Source organism: Pelodiscus sinensis, chromosome Z, assembly GCF_052426305.1.
Source record: "Pelodiscus sinensis isolate ZL-2025 chromosome Z, ASM5242630v1, whole genome shotgun sequence".
Classification (NCBI taxonomy): Eukaryota; Metazoa; Chordata; order Testudines; family Trionychidae; genus Pelodiscus; species Pelodiscus sinensis.
In genome coordinates, this window is record NC_143085.1 from 9,812,407 (window position 1) to 9,829,169 (window position 16,763).

Below are 16,763 nucleotides of genomic sequence, written 5' to 3' on the forward strand. Positions count from 1 at the left end.
GTTGGTCAGATACTCTTTATAACAGCCTTTAACATATATGAATTATAGAATTATACTGTTGGGAGTGACCTCAGGAGGTCATCAAGTCCAATCCCCCCTCCTCCCAGGTAAAAGCAAAACCAATCCCAACTAAATTATCTCAGCCAGGGCTTTGTCAAGACGGGATTTAAACATCTCCAGCAATGACAAGTCTTCTTTGAGTGCTTGTTCACATAGATTCCAATCAGGTGTACACATGCCGCGTGCATGAGTGTTGGAAACTTTTCCTCAGCAACTCCCGTAGGGCCAGCTATGGAGACCTGTAGAGTGGTGTTGCGGTGTCAGTGTATATATACCACAGCCAACCCCCACACCCTTGTACAGTTCCTTCTTGCTGGCTACTCTGACAGAGGGTGAGTATCAGAATGGACGTGAACATCACATCTCAAAGAACACCAGTTACAAGAACAGATAATTCTTTTCTTCTTCGAGTGCTTGTGCATGTCCATTCCAATCAAGGAGATGGGGTTGGAGTCCGGAATTACAGATTGGAGCACTGCCCTACCAACAGCTGCATCCTCCATGAACAATTTATTGATTGCATAGTGGGCCATAAATGTATGAACAGAGGACTATGTGGTGGCAGATCTCCTGGAGGGGAACTTGCACCGCAAATGCAGTCAACGAGGCATGTGCTCTAGTCGAGTGGCCTGTGACCAAAGGAGGAGGGACCCCTGCTAGGTCATAACAGGTATGTATGCACCTTACTATCCATGATGATATGCAGAGACAGGGTCCCTCTTCATTCACGCTGTAATCACCACAAATAGCTGCGTGAACTTTCTAAATGGCTTGGTATCATCTATGTAAAAAGCCAGGGCCCTCCTTAAGAATTGTGTGTGTAGTAATCTCTGCCTATCGCTAGAGCGTGGTTTGGGATAAAAGACTGGGAGGAAGATCTCCTGGAATTAACAAAACTTTCTGATGCTAGTGCATGCGACACGTGTACACCTGATTGGAAAGGATGTGAACAACACATCTCAAAGAACACCAGTTAAAAGAACAGGTAACTACCTTTTCCACCACCTCACTAGCTAGCCCTTTCCAGTGTTTCACCACTCTCCTAGTAAAATAGTTTTTCATATATCCAAACTAGACCTCTCCCCCCATAACATGAAACCATTGCTCCTCATTCTGTCAAATCCCCCTGTAACTTGAGACCATTGCTTCTTGTTCTATCAAATGTCACTACTGAGAGCAGCCTCTATCCACCCTCTTTGAAACCCCCTGCAGGTAGTTGAAGGCTGCTCTCAAATCCCCCCTCACTCTTCTCTTCTTTTGACTAAATAAGCCCAAATCCCTCAGCCTCTTCTCATAGGTCACTTACTCTACCACCCAATCATTTTGGTTGCCCTTCTCTAGATTCTCTCCAATGCGTCCACATCCTTTCTGTAATGTGGGACCCAGAATTGGATGCAGTACTCCAGATGTGGCCTCATCAGTGCTGAATAAAGGGGAAATGATCACTTCCCTAGATCTGTTGGCAATGCTCTTCCTAATGCACAGGAAAATATGCTGTTAGTCTTCTTGGCTACAAGGGCACACTGTTGACTCATGTCCATCTTCACATCCACTGTAACCCCCCCCCTTCCTTTTTTGCCGAACTGCTGGTTAGCCAGTCAGTCCCCAGCCTGTAACGTTGCTTGGGATTCTTCCATCCCAAGTGCAGGGCTCTGCATTTCTCCTTGTTGAACCTCATCAGATTTCTTTTGGACCAATCCTCCAATTTGTCTAGGTCACTCTGGACCCTCTCCCTACCCTCCAACATATCTACCTCTAACCCTTGCTTAGTGTCATCTGTGACCTTGCTGAGGGTGTAGTTGATAAAGTTGTTGAACAAAATGAGCCCCAGAACCAATCCTTGGGGCACTCTGCATGTTACCGACTACCAACAAGACATCAAGCTGTTGATCCAATCTGTGCTTCTTTAACTTGCTGGCAAGAATACTGTGGGAGACCATATCAAAAGCTAGATATATAGCTTGACCAGATAAGTCAAGATATATCACATCAACCACCTTCCCCATACCTACAGAGCCAGTTACCTTTTTATAGAAGGCAATCCAGTTGGTCAGGCATGACTTGTCCTTGTTGAATCCATGTTGACTATACCTGACCACTTTCCTCTCTTCCAAGTGCTTCAGAATGGATTCCTTGAGGATCCCCTCCATGATTTTTCCAGGGAGTCGGGTGAGGCCGACGAGTCTGTAGTTCCCCAGATTCTCTTTCTTCCCTTTTTAAAAGATGGGCTCTACATTTGTCTTTTCCATTCATCTGGGACCTCCCCTGATCACCACAAGATAACAATCAATGGCTCTGCAATCACATCAGCCAACTCCCTCAGCACTCTAAAATGCATTTGATCTGGGCCCATGGATTTGTGTATGTCCAGTTTTTCTAAATAGTTGTTAACTTGTTCTTTCTCCACTGAGGGCTTCCCACCTTCTCCCCGTACTGACGCAAAAAAGTAACAAGTACTTCAGCTTTTCCTACATCATCTATCACTAGGTTACCTCCCTGCATTGAGTAAGGGTCTTACACCTTCCCTGACCACCTTCTTTTTGCTAACATGACTGTAGAAATCTCTCTTGCAACCTTTCACATCCCTTGCTAGCTGCAATTGCAGTTGTGATTTTGCCGTCCTGATGATAACCATGCATGCTTGAATGATATATGTATACTCCTCCCTAGTCATCTGTTCAAGTTTCCACTTCTTGTAAGTTTTCTGTTTGTGTTTAAGCTCACCAGAGACTTCATTGTGAAGCGAAGCTGGTCGCCTACCATATTTTCTTTACTGTTCATCGGGATGGTTTGTTCCTGCACCTTCAATAAGGCTTCTTTAAAATACACCCAAGCTCTCCTGGATTCCTTTCCCCCTCATCTTATTGGCATCCCAGAAGATGGAAGAATCCCAAGCACTTCTAAATAAATAGGCATGGAAGAACTTGATCTAAAAAAAATATGGAACTGGTGCATTACCCACAATATTACTAATACTGTATCATAGCTTCCAGGGCAACAGAACATGATGGGAAACACATTGAGCAGACAGTTTTCCCAAGAACACTAATGGGAAATGAACAATAGCATCACACAACACATATTCCACATGTGGGAGTCATCACACATCGATCTGTTTGCAACACACAAAACTGCAAATATCCAAGACTTTTCTCACAAACAGGATTAGGACTGCAAGCCCTAGGGAAATGCCTTTGTCATCCAATGGAATATGCCACTCCTCCACACGTTCCCAACGATACCATTATTATCCAGAGTGATATACAAGATATGGACCAGCAGAGCCACGATCATTTTGATAGCTCAGGCATGACACAAACCATGGAAACCATGTTGGTCTGGGTCATGTGTGAGCTACTTATATATACCTTAAAGGGTTTAAGTGTCAGCTTGACAGAGCCCTGGCTGGGATGATTTAGTTGGTATTGGTATTGGTCCGGCAGAGGGCTGAACTTGATGGCCTCCTGATGTCTCTTCCAACCCTATCATTCTATGATTCTATCACATCCAATTCTGCCCCCACCCTCAAGGATGTGGACGCATTGGAGAAAATCCAGTGAAGGGCAACAACAATTATTAGGGGGCTGGAGCACATGACATATAATGAGAGGCGAGGGATTTGCGCTTATTTCGTCTACAGAAGAGAAGAGTGAATGGGGATTAGATAGCAGCCTTTAACTTCCTGAAGGGAGTGGGGTTCCAAAGAAGGATAGAGAGAGGCTGTTCTCAGTAGTAACGGATGGCAGAATAAGGAGCAATGGTCTCAAGTTACAGTGGAGAAAGTCTATGTTGGATATTAGGAAAAACTATTTCCCTAGGAGGATGGGGAAGCACTGGAATGGGTTACCTAGGGAGATGGTAGAATCTCTATCCTTAGAGGTTTTTAAGTCCCAGCTTGACAGGGCCCTGGCTGGGATGAGTTAGTTGGGATTGGTCCTATTTTTAGTAGGAGGTTGGTCTCAATGATCTTTTGAGAGGTCTCTTCTAGCCTTGTGATTCTGTGATTCTAAGTCTTCAACCCTAAAATGGCATGGGGCCTAAATCTCAGATCCCTTACCAGAGCCCTTTTTGCAGCACTTGCTCCCTGTTCTCCATTCCCTTCATTGATAAATGCAGTAGTGTTCCAGGTCGTGAGCAACTCAGCACATAGAATGGGTGAACTTGGGGCCTTCTGGCCAATCCTCTGTATACCATATTCCTTAAAGACAAAGTGACTATTCATTTACACCCTATATTTATATGGAAGGTACCTTCACCATTACATTTCAGTCAACCTGTCCCTCTATCTGTGTTTTACCTAAGTCATATGGGTCTATGCAGGAATCTATCCTCCACACTCTAGATGCTAGAAGAGCCCCAGCTTTCTGTGTAGATAGAATGAAGCCTTTCTGTAAGTCACCTAGACTCTTTATTTCCACTTCTGAACAATTGAGGGGTACAGCTATATCAAAACAGAGACATTGAAATGGATTTTTAATTGCATCATTTATGTTACCGACACCAAACTACAGAACCCCTGTCAGGGATCACAGCCCATTCAATGAGATCATTTTCTACCTTGACTGGCTTCTTACATTATGTTCCTATCAGAGAAATACACATGTTTGCAATCCACTATGATGTAATCAAATTTTACAATGTGTAGATTCAGAAGTAGAAACAGAAAATAGACTATGATATATGATAAGATATATGTATAATGAATTATTTGAAAGAAAGGATTTGTAAGATAGGAAATACATAACAGTGCCGTGTAATGGAGATGTTTAAGAATCTGTGACATTTGTAAATTTCTTTCCCATTAAGGACAGCACGTGGGAAATAATAAAGTAAAAAGGCATAAAGAATAAAAATAAATAAATAATACTAAAGTGAAATTTAAAAGTCTGTTAAATAGATTCTTATAACCCTTTAAGATCTTTTAAAATAGACTTTAAAGTATTTTTACCTGTTTCTGAATTCTAAATGACCTGTTCTCTTAATGCTTTAAAAGATTGAACAATTACTGTATCTTTTAAACATTTCTCTTTACTATTAAACATAAAGTATGTCCTAAGTTCTAAACATATTTTGCATAATAATTAAATTAATAAGTGAAATTAAAGGGCAGAAGCCTTAAAAGTCAAGTGAAATATTAATTTAAACTGAGTTGTCAAAGATTGTTACTGTCGGAGTAAACATGACTCTGCAAACTGTGTTAGTGATGCTTCAGCAGATAATGCAAGAAGCATCACATTATTTAAAAACATTTAAAGTATGTTACAAGTGCTAAGGTATGTAGAGAATAGGATTTTGAATTGATAGTAAGAAGTTTCATTGTGATTGTACTTTTGGTGAACAATATCACTCAGCTTGAGTTTTGGCATTTACACCATTATCTGTCAGGTATTTTCACCTCTTTACGCAGTAATTTTCAACTACAAATTTCAGCTTCAATGTTTGAAACAAACTACTTTTGACTGTATGTATATGTATTGTATATACATGCCGTATGTAAATATGTACCATATAGTGACAAATATGCAATGGGTTTCTAAAAAATGCACTGTAAAATTTTGGTGAATATCAAGTCACTTGCTCAAATGTAGAACTTGTGTGCTGATAACTTGGCCAGTTGTGCCTGGTAGTAGTTGTAACTGTTGTTTTTTGGGTGTTGTTGGTATTACCACAGAATACAACAGAAGCAGAGTGAGGTTTATGAAAATGTATTCTGACACCAGCAGTAAAGTGACTTTGCTAAATCTGAAGGGTTAATCTAGCTTAATTCTGTCAAGATGCATTCATCAGAAATATGTCAAGTTCAAAATCAACATTATGGTGTATTCCAAAACAAATAAAATTCATTATTACAACCACAGATTCAGTGGGCCAGGAAATTCTTTGGTTTTAGTCATTGCTGCTTTTCTGGTCAATTCCTTTAAGAGAAAAGAAATGAAAAACAATATCTGAACATATTAGAGAGACCTCTACAATAACCAGAAATCTTTTGGGAAAGTGGGTTAGAAAGCCTATTCACAGAGTAGCAACTCTAGCTTGTAAACCAGATTAAGAGAAGGAATTAGATTTTTTTCTTCTGATGTAGTGAAGTGATGACTATTTCCAGTGTTTCATTCCTAAGACTTTTGTGACAGACACAAAGACAAAGAGTTCTGTGCAGAGATTTAACTTTGTTAAAAGCTTGCTTGCTAACCTGAGCACAGACTATATTGTGTTAAATATCTAACAAACTAAATGAATTTGCAGCTCCCTCTGCTGTTCCAGTCTGTTATAAAGTTCACTATGTTAGGATCTCAGGCAATTCAAATAGCTCTCTCAATGAACAACAGAAATATGTGATCATATTGTGAGTAACAAGATTTTACTCCACTGGTTAAAAAAAAGAAGTACAAAATAAAAAGCAGAATGCTTAGGTAGTGGTGATTAAGGCTGTAATACCACTTTTACTTCTTTCTACACCAGCCATGCAGAATTAGAAAGGATCTTGAATATGACCTAATAACCTATTATTAGTGTATGATTAATTGTTTTGGTGAATGCTAAAGAATTTTGGTTAAAGTTTAAGATTTTCTATCAAAATTATATTTAACTTTAATATTGCACATAAAGCACAGGTAGAAAATGAGAGGGAAAATTCCACCCCCAAATGTGAGCAAGTATTATCACTCAGTAATTAATTCATGTCTTCACTTCTTGTGTTAAAACTTTCATTTTCTCATTGTAACAATGCATGACATGGTTCAATAAACAATCTGTTGTGTTTTAATACAGTAGATGCCTTTTCTTACAAAGCCATGTATCTTATGATGAGTTCTCCACAAAAAATTCTGTAAGTTAAACTTAATAGCCAGCAACATTGAAAAACGACATCATGCAGTTCCACTCTCTAGTGCCATCTCTGCTGTGCTGACACAAATTTTGCTTCTGGCTATAGTTTACTGATTTTTCGTAGTCAGTGACACTGTTAAACTGCTCTAAACTTTTATCATTCAGCACAAGCCATTGTAAACTCAACAGCCTATAAGTTGAAAAGCACTTTTAGGAAAATCTAATCTTATAGCTTCTGTTACTTTTGAACACAATACTGTTTGCTTTTTCTTTTTGTTTTGTTTGTTGTAGGTGAAAATGGAGGTACTCAGAACTCTATCAGCCATACAGTTTCACAGGAGGGGACATTCACTCTTCACAGTCCAAAGAAATCAGGGAAGATTTCTCCAAAATTCCACAATCGTATGGTCCACAGAGTCTGGAAGGAATGCATGCTCAACAGGTCACAGTCCAAGTGAGGGAGTAATTCTGCTCATATTCTTCAGTAATAATAATTGAGCTGTCATACTTTAAAACTTGCTAGCTTTGCCTTTAAATGCTACCTTAGTATTTCTATGATTTCCTATGCCTCCGTATTCAAAGGGAATAATGGAAGGTAATTTTATCTAAGACAATTACCAATTGTTTTAGCGTGAGAACAAGTAAAAGTAACAATAATGCTGCATTTTGATTTGTTTAGCTCATTTCATTTATGGCTGTCTGAGCTTTACATATGCAGCTAAATTCTGGTCTTGGTTACTCATGAGCTAACTCATTGGCAGCAGAAATACTAGTTCATATTAGAAATACAAAATAATAGTACTGAAAGGTAGATGACCTAACTAAGGACAAATAGCCTGCTAAGGTTTATATTTATAACATATTTATAGATGTAAACATTTGGAAGGATATATTTGTATTTAACAGAATATAAGTCAAAGTCCAAAGGGCAGAGTGGAGCATTGCTATTAGTACACTACCTTTTCATTTCTGAACATTTAAAATATCTTGCAATGGGATGATGTACAGATGTTCCAACACGTTTAACCTCTGCTATTCCCATGTATTTTCCTCATTGGCCCAGTTAGCAACATTTCCAAATGCAATTTTAATTGTTACCTGTATTGCCTGCCCTGTGACTTTTTGTTGTTGTTTCCTTATGCATAAGGAAATAATTACTATAATATTTATTTTTAATCCTGTTAGGAGGTCACAAATTACTACTTCAAATCTGGAGGAAGAAGTCCCAACCAACACTGTTTCTTGGGATTTCATGGACCCAGTCGAAAGAGTCAGTTGTTCTTGTTCCAGGTAGGTAGCAAAGAGAAGAGTTATTGTGTCAAGTTAAATGAAGCTTGTAAAGTTCATTCACAATATGAATTAAATGCAGAATCACTACACAATAAGCAGGCATGCTTATAAAAAATAGAGCAAGATCGTCAGGTGCTGGAAATCAGTCTAGTAACATCAATTTATGCCAGCTGAAGATCTCGTTTGTTATCTTCTAATGATATGCAGTGAAGTGACAGGAGTTTAATTAACTCTTGTCATCACTGTACAGTAGGGGTGTGATAGTGTAAACTAGTAAACAGTTACACACAGGACTCCCTCCACCCGCCTTCCCTTCCCTGCCTCTGCACTGCTGCCTCTGTATCAGTGCAAAGGGCAGGTGATTCCGCAGGAGCCAGTGCTTGCAGACAGCTTTCAGCCCCCCCATGTGCATTGACTGCTGCTGAGCTGTCTCTCCCCTCTTTTTCTCAAATTTACAGTATTTAGTCTTTTCTTCTAATGTTTAGCTTTGTTTTCCAGAATTACAAAAACGGCATTTAGCATATCCGTTTTAAAACTTGACTTAAATAATATATTTCAAATAAAGTATGATGTAAGAAAAGTTATGGAGCAAAATATATTTCAGGATGTTTAGAAGTGTGTAGTCTAGAACCAAACAAAAATCAGCCAGTCTAAAGTTTCAGAAGTTCCATGCAGAACATCACTACAGTAGTGTTTCCAATAGAATGGGCGAGGACGCACAGAGACTTGTAATATTATAACTTTTTGTAGAATTCAATAAGGTTTGCATAAAGCCTTCATTCCAAAGTGCATGTAAGAGGATTCCTGCCTATACCCACAATCTTTTTAAACTATTCTGTGTTAAATAAGACAGAGTAAGATCTAGCATTGGGAATCCTGTAATTTTCAAATGAAACATCACTGACCTCTCTATTTTGCAGCATTAAAAAATGTGGAGGAGAGAGGAAAGAGCATGTATGAATTTAGATATTTGTCTCGTCTTCAGATTTTCCCTCTTCCAAACTACTGCTTTAAACTGTGTTGTTGCCATCTTTGTGGAAAGTGTGCTGTTGTGTGTGAGATGGAACTTTCATACTCCACAACATTTTAAATTGGTTGGGTTCTCAAAAGCTTCATAAACTGTTTAAATTGATAGTGCTGCTTAAGACATCACTGAAGTGCTTAGCCCAGAAATTCAGAGAACCCGGAAGCATTATGCTAAGAAATTTTTGCACAGGTTTATATGGTTTTTATAAAAGAAAATGTGGAAACTTCAAATAGAATAATCTAGCAGATATATAGTAGCAGCATATTGAGTATGAGGAGTTCTGTGTTTAACACAAAACATGAATCATTTCATTACTGGTTAAAAGTTAACTTCACAGTAGAAAAGGGGAAAAGCTTCAGAAACAAAAAAGGAACAACTACTAATAAAAAGTAACAACTACATAAAAAGAGTACATTCAAAGGAGCAAAAATGTAGGAACATCCCTTTTGTAAGTGTAGACCTGAGTAAAGTTGATCTATCAGTAACGTGGCCTATTAGAGTTACAGAGGGGTAGTAGCTGTGTTAGTCTGCAACTTTAAAAACAGCGAGTAGTCCTGTGGCACCTCAGGGCATGTCTACACTACAATGTAATTTCGAAATCTGATATTTCGGTATAATAACTCCTGAAATAACTGTTTCAGAATATCAGAGGGGTAGCCGTGTTAGTCTGAATCTGCAAAAGTGACGAGGAGTCCTGTGGCACCTTATAGACTAACTGAAGTGTAGGAGCATAAGCTTTCATGGGCAAAGACCCACTTCTGATGCATCTGACGAAGTGGGTCTTTGCCCATGAAAGCTTATGCTCCTACACTTCAGTTAGTCTATAAGGTGCCACAGGACTCCTCGTCACTGTTTCAGAATAATGCATCCACACTACAAATGCCCATAAAATCGTGCAGATCTACATCGAAATAGCACGCCCACACTGATTGGAGCTTGAATAGCATTTAAGGCTCCCCTCTCCCCCAACCCAGAAGCACGCCGGGCAAGGCATCAGGACAGCAGTCACTTCCTGAAGCTGCTGCCTCAGGTTGTCTGAGGCTCATGCTTAAAGGGGCCTCTCTGTACAGTCGTGTCTCAGACTCTTCTCCATTGCCTACCTCCTTGAGAGACAGCAAACTCACACTGCGTGCTTTGGTTGTCTTTGTGGACACCACAGCACTTCCAACATGGAGCCAGGCCTGTTGCAAAGCACTCACTGGCTTTTAGACCTGCTGCTGCAACTTCTGATGTTTATGCAGGCTGACTTTGTGGCACTGCTTCAGGACAATGACCAGCCTGGATGGGGGAATCTCCTCACCCAGATCCAGGTGCTCCTCGTGTACTCCATTCTCTCCCCTGCCTCCCCCAAACCATGAAACACCGCTTCTGGCAACAGGAGACCAGTACCAACTGATGGGACTGGATCGTCATGGAGTGGTGGGACAACCAGCAGTGGCTCCAGAATTTCTGCATGCGGAAGGACACCTTCCTGGAGCTCTGTGAGTGGTTCGCCTTTGCCATCCACTGATGGGACACCCACATGTGACCCGCCATCTTCCTCAAGAAGTGAGTCACTATTGCCATTTGGAAGCCCGCCACGGCAGACCACTACTGCTCTGTGGGGAGCCAGTTCGGTGTGGGGAGATCAACTGTTGGGGCCATGCTCATGCAGTTTTGACTCTTTTGCTATTGTCCCAGGTGGATGGAGAAGCACTGGAATGGCGTTCCCACGGGGAGGTGGAATCTCCATCCCTGGACATTTTTCAGTCCCACTTTCACAAAAGCCCTGCTGGGGATGGGGTACTTGGGGTTGCTCCTGCTGTGGGAAGGGACTTCAGCTCGGGATCCTCCCAAGGGCTCTGGGAACCCTGGGTTCTCTGTTCTCCATCTACAGTTAGACAGGGCCATCCATGCCATCTTGCTGTACGGGGTTGTCATTCTGGGAGATGTGGAGCCCTTCATTGCTGGCTTTGGTGCCATGTGCTTCCCCTTCTGGATGGAGGGGAAGAGGGCATTGACAGCAACCACATCCCTATGCAGGACCCAACCATTGGGCCTGTGATTACATCAATCGGCAGGGGTACTGGTCAATATTCCTTCAGACCCTCATGGACTACAGGATCTGGTTCACCAACATTAATGTCGGGTGATCGGGAAAGGCTCTTGACACCTGCCTGTTCCAGAAGATGTACTTTTTTCCCCAACCGCACCATCAGGGTTAGGGACGTGGACATGCCCATTATCATCCTGGGTGACAAAGCCTACCTCTTGATCCCCTGGCTCATGAAGCTCTGCAACAAACACCCACCAAGGAATGCTTCAATGCCAGGCTCAGCAGGGCCCGCATTGTGGTGGAAGGTGCCTTCAGCTGCCTTAAAGGGAGATTCCAATGTCTCCTCACCCGCTTTGATCTTGGTGACTGGAACATCTCCCAGGTGGTGGCGGCCTGCTGTTTTCTCCATGACCTTTGCAAAAGTAAGGGGGAGACTTTCCTGCCAGGGTGGGGGGCAAAGGCCAAGCAGCTTGCAAGAGGTTTTGAGCAGCCATGCATCACTGCCATCCAGCAAGCCCACCACAGGGCTTTATGCGTCTGGAAGGCCCTGAGGGATAGTTTCAGTCAAGGCCAGCTGTGAGACTCCCTCAGGCCTCCACACAAGGGGCCTCTGCATTGTCCCTGTGTGCCTTTCCTTCCCCACCCCTTCGTTCCCCTGACCTCCCTTCACCACTCCTTCCTCCTCTGCAGACCAAATAAAAAAGACTTTTTGTTTGAAACAACAAACTCTCTGATTTTTATTTGGGAAATATAGAACTGTGGAGGGATTGGAGAAAGAACCCGGGATGGAGCTGGGAGTGGCGCCTGCCTCAGGTTTTCCCGCTTCCTCTTGTTTGTGGCCTTTGATTTCCCCGGGAGTGAGGGGCTAAGAGGAGAAGCCAGCGGAGCAGGAGCAGGAGCAGGTGCGGTGAAAATTGAAAAGGAGCAAGTGTGGGGATGACTTTGGGAAAGAACAGGTGCAGAGGGCGGTTGCTGGACCACTCTGTGGTGGCAACCATGCACTCAACGGCATTGATATAAGCTGCGCACATGCTCTTGTGCTACCAGGATGGCTGCTCCCGGATGGTGCGGTGCAGTACGGCATTCCTGACAGTCCTCCTCAAAGTTCCTCTTGAGAGAACGGAAGCACTCCAGGTGTTCTCTCACCAGGTCATCCAGTGGGTCTTGCGGGGTCAGGTTTTGGTTCGGACGACGGCAAAGTGCTTCTATCAAGGCCATCTGTGGCCTAGGCAGTGGGCAATGCCCTGTAGGGGCACGAACATCCCAGGACAGCCTTACTACTCCCATTCCCTGGAGACAAGTAAGCCGGGAAGTTGCTGGCCAGGCTAGGAGCCTGCGGGCAGCAGGGGGCAACAGGGCGGTTTGCCTTCCCTCTTTGCCATGCACATACTGGCTCTGGCAGTGGTGCTGTCAAATAGAGAAATTGTATCCCTGCCTACAGGAGAAGATGGGAGAGGGTGTTGGAGGAGGTGTGTGTGAGCGGTAGATGCCACTTGCCAGGAAGAGTAGTACTAGGATACCTGCCACTTCCTCCCCCTGGCATATTCCTCTGCAGGGGATCCGTGTCCTCTGCCTCGCCATGCTTGACCAGGAGTGGAAGCTACCCCAAGAGTGCCGGTATGAGCTTTTGTCATGTGCGGCTCTGCCGTGCTATTCCAGCCTCCTTTAGTGATGGTTTGTGGTAGCAAGGTGTCCCACCACGGGGTCAGGATTAAGACAGGCCTATGCAGGAACCCTGTCAGCAGGAGGACAAGGTTCCTGTGTGGCAGCTTCATGGGGCTGTCTGCTCCCAACTGGCACTCCACATACACCCGCATGTACAGGCTATTGTGTGATCCCAGGCCGAGTGAAGATTGCGCAGCCCTTCACCACCCACTGCCTGCCCCAACATGCAGATAGGGAAAGTAATGCAACTCACTTGATGAGCCTTTCCTGGCATTGTCTGAGGGCTGGGAGACATCCTGGGAGTGGGGTATCGGTTCCAGGGAGATGATGACTTCCTGGCTGGCAGGCATCGTGTCTTGACTGGTCTTCTATTCCCCCTCCACATCCTCCGTGTCCTTCTCATCCACAGCCCTGCCCTCCTGCAGGCTGACAATGGGTGTCTCCAGGCCGAGTTAACAACGGGGCAAGGAGGGAAGGGACCAACCTCCCTCCCAGAATATGATGCAGCTGCTCAAAATACAAGCATGACTGGTGTCCTGCCCCTGAGCAGGAACTTTGTTCCCTGGCCTCTGTGTAGGTCTGGTGCAGTTCTTTTATCTTCATACCTACCTGCTCCTAGGTGTGCATGTGGCCCTTGTGGGCTGGCCATAGATTTCAGCATTCCTGCGCCTTGTGCAGAGATCCTGGAGGTTAGCCTCCTCTCAAGAGCTCAGTGAGATCCATAATCTCTGCACCAGACCAGGGAGGGTCCCTCTTCGTCTTGAGCTTCAGAGCTGGCTACTGGCTCACTTGCAGCCCTGGGGGGCTCAGTGGGCGTGCTGGGAGCACTAATGGCTGCAGTGATGAGTGTTGCTCTGTGGCACGGGGCAGGCAGGGTTGGTATAGTGCCACAAGCCCTTTCCCTTCTGCCTGCACCTTTAAAGGCTGCAGGGGAAGGGAAACTATAGAGTTCTGAGGGGTGTGGACAGAGTGGCCACCAGGGCAGCTATGAGAATAAGCGCAGCTGCACTGTCCACACTCATCCTATTTTGAAATAGGCATTTGTCATGAAATGAGCGTTTATTATTTCAAAATAAGAAGCCCGTTATTTCAAAATAATAATGCTTGCTGTGTGGATGCTCATCTTGTTATTTTGAATAACACTGTAGTGTAGAAAATACCCTACGAGACCAACAAAAAAGAAGGGGGTTTTGCTCCGAAAGCTCATGACACTTTATATATTTTTGTTAGTCTTTAAGGGGCCACAGGACTACACGCTGTTTGAGTTATAGTTGGTTTCCTTTTTCTTTAGGATAGCCAACATTTTTAAATGTTACTACTCCACACTTGCTGATCTGTAAATGACAATTCTGGAATCTCTGCAGAATATTATTTACAATTCATTGCCTACTAGTATTCTTCTACTCATGGAGAATAATTGTGTCCTCTTATCTCAAGATTTTTTTGTGGAATGTAGTCTTAAATGTTTTAATTAATTATAATATCTATAGAGATATTTGCATTTTTGGATGAATTTCCTGAACTTTAGTTTGCATGAAAGCTATCAACTCATAGTACAGGTCCATGTGTAGTGTGGGCAAATACTCCAAAAGTTTGTGCACAGCTAATTCAGTGTATTTCCATCTTAATTTTCAATGTTCTTAATGTCCCCTGAACTTCCAAGGTGAGCTAGCCATTTGTACCTCATGTTTGTAATAGATTCATAATGAAATATGTACTAGGACCATTCAGTGATCACCAGCTCTTCAACACTTTATTTTAAATTTTATTTGACTCTGCTTTAACCAAAGTATCCAGTGGTAAAAAGCTATTGTATTACCCTGCTCTACTGCTATAAACCATGTAAGCTATATTATCAGAAAGGTTATCATGTAATCCTGAGAAAGCTATCATAAGGCCTTCATGGACTATGAGATAATGAAAACATCATTTAATGGTTGCAGCATCTGGAATATTGAATTTCTTTCTCATGCTTCCAATTTTAAAAGCTATTGGTCTACTGTAATATAATCTGTCTTAGAAGTTAAAGCCACTATCAATACAGAAAATCATATTTGTATTATTAGGGGATTTTGAGTATATAAAATATTCAGCAATTGATGAGTATGATACAATTACCTTAATTTTGCATGAGACATATGCCTCCTCCCTCTCCCAGTCTAATGGAAAAATGACACGAAAGCCACCTGCTATATATTGCATCTCTGAGCAAAGCTAAAACACAAACTATGGTATCATTTTCAACACATACTCAAGAATGTACAGGAAGAGTACAGATGGAATCTCTAAAATCCAGGACTCTCTGGTCTGGCAGCCATGGATATTGCTGTACTAGAAAGCCCTGGCTGGCCAGGTTCAAGAGTGTAGGCTGGGCTAGCAGTGGGGAGTGTAGCCTAAGGCTGGTGGGAAGGAGCACAGCCCCAGCTGGGGTTGGAGATAGTGCAGCCAGTGGCCAGGAGCACCGTCCCTGTTGGGGTTGGCGCGGTAGGGAGCACAACCACGGTCAGGCCTGGTGCAATTGTGGGGTGTGCAGCCTCAACCAGGTCTAAAGCGGTGGGGACGAGTGCAGCCCTGGCTGGGCCTGGCAGTGTGGGAGAGCACAACCCTGGCCAGGGCTGGAGGCAGTGGGTCTGGCAGCTAGCCCTGCAACCTGGGATAGTGCCGTGGGGAGCACAGCCCCAATTGGGGCTGGAGGCATCAGGGCTAGTCCCTGTCCAGGGCTGGCGTGGTAAGGGACAGACATAGTCCCAGCCGGGTTTGGTGCAGTGCGGGGCAGGAGGTAACGGGGCAGGTGGCAGGGAGCTAAGGATGTTAAATTGTGTTTAATCAGCTAATCGAGTAGTTGAAGGAATTTCCATTGACTACTCAATTGGTCAATAAGAGAGGAATTGACTATAGCTCTGCCTTCTAAATTTAGTAAGAGTTTCTAGGCTCTTAATACATTTAAAAGGCAGAGGCGCAGCCAAGGGGACCAAGCGCAAGCCAGGAATCAGCCGTCCTGTCTCACACCCAGTCCTGGACGCTGTGCTTTTGCTTTTGAAATGTACTAAGAGCTGCCAGGCTCTTAAAACATTTAAAAGGCAGAGGCACAGCCAGAGGGACTGGGTGCAAGCAGGGAATCACTCGTAAGTGATACATCTCAGCGAAGCGTCTGGGACCGGCCATGAGCTGGGACCTGATGGCTCTCAATACATTTCAAAAGCAGAGGAGCAGTATCTGGGACCAGGCATGAGCTGGAACACCTGATTCCTGACTCGCACTTGGTCCCCCCCGCTTCGCTCTGCCTCCCCTGCCTCCCGAATTCCCTCCAGCACCAACTCCCCTCCCCCTTGCTGCCTCTTATCGGGTAGTCAGCTAATGGGCTAGTCACTTATATCCCTATAGGGAGTGCAGCCCCAAACAGGAGCAGAGCCTACAGCTGGGTAGGGAGCCTTGACCTTCCCTAGTCCGGAAAACTCCATTATTTGGGACCACTCAGGTCCCGAAGGTTCCAGTCCAGGGAGATCTGACCTGCACTTCTTCAGTATTCCTGTGATAAAAAACAGCTCTTCATTAGTAGAAATAATATTTGGTATTTCTATATTATCTACCACCTGAGAATTTTAAACAAAGATTAGTAATTCTCCTCCGCTGTGTCTACACTGCACCCCTTTTCTGGAAAAGGGATGCAGATTAGACAAGTCGGAATTGCAAATGAAGCGGGGGATTTAAATATCCCCCGCTTCATTTGTATAAACATGGCTGCCGCTTTTTTCCGGCTCGGGGCTTTGCTGGAGAAAAGCGCCAATCTAGACGGGATCTTTCGGAAAATAAAGCCTTTTCCGAAAGATCCTGTATTCCTCTTAAAATCAGGAATAAGGG

At 43.6% G+C, this 16,763-nt stretch overlaps 1 protein-coding gene across 1 annotated transcript in view; it reads left to right on the forward strand.

Moving 5' to 3' along the window:
- MED13L (mediator complex subunit 13L) overlaps positions 1 to 16,763 on the forward strand; it is a 371,515-nt gene that overhangs the window by 251,042 nt on the left and 103,710 nt on the right. Inside the window, exons 8-9 of the mRNA XM_075898187.2 lie at positions 7,177 to 7,339; positions 8,071 to 8,175. Coding sequence (XP_075754302.2) covers positions 7,177 to 7,339; positions 8,071 to 8,175 — 268 coding nt within the window. The remainder of the gene's footprint in view (positions 1 to 7,176; positions 7,340 to 8,070; positions 8,176 to 16,763) is intronic.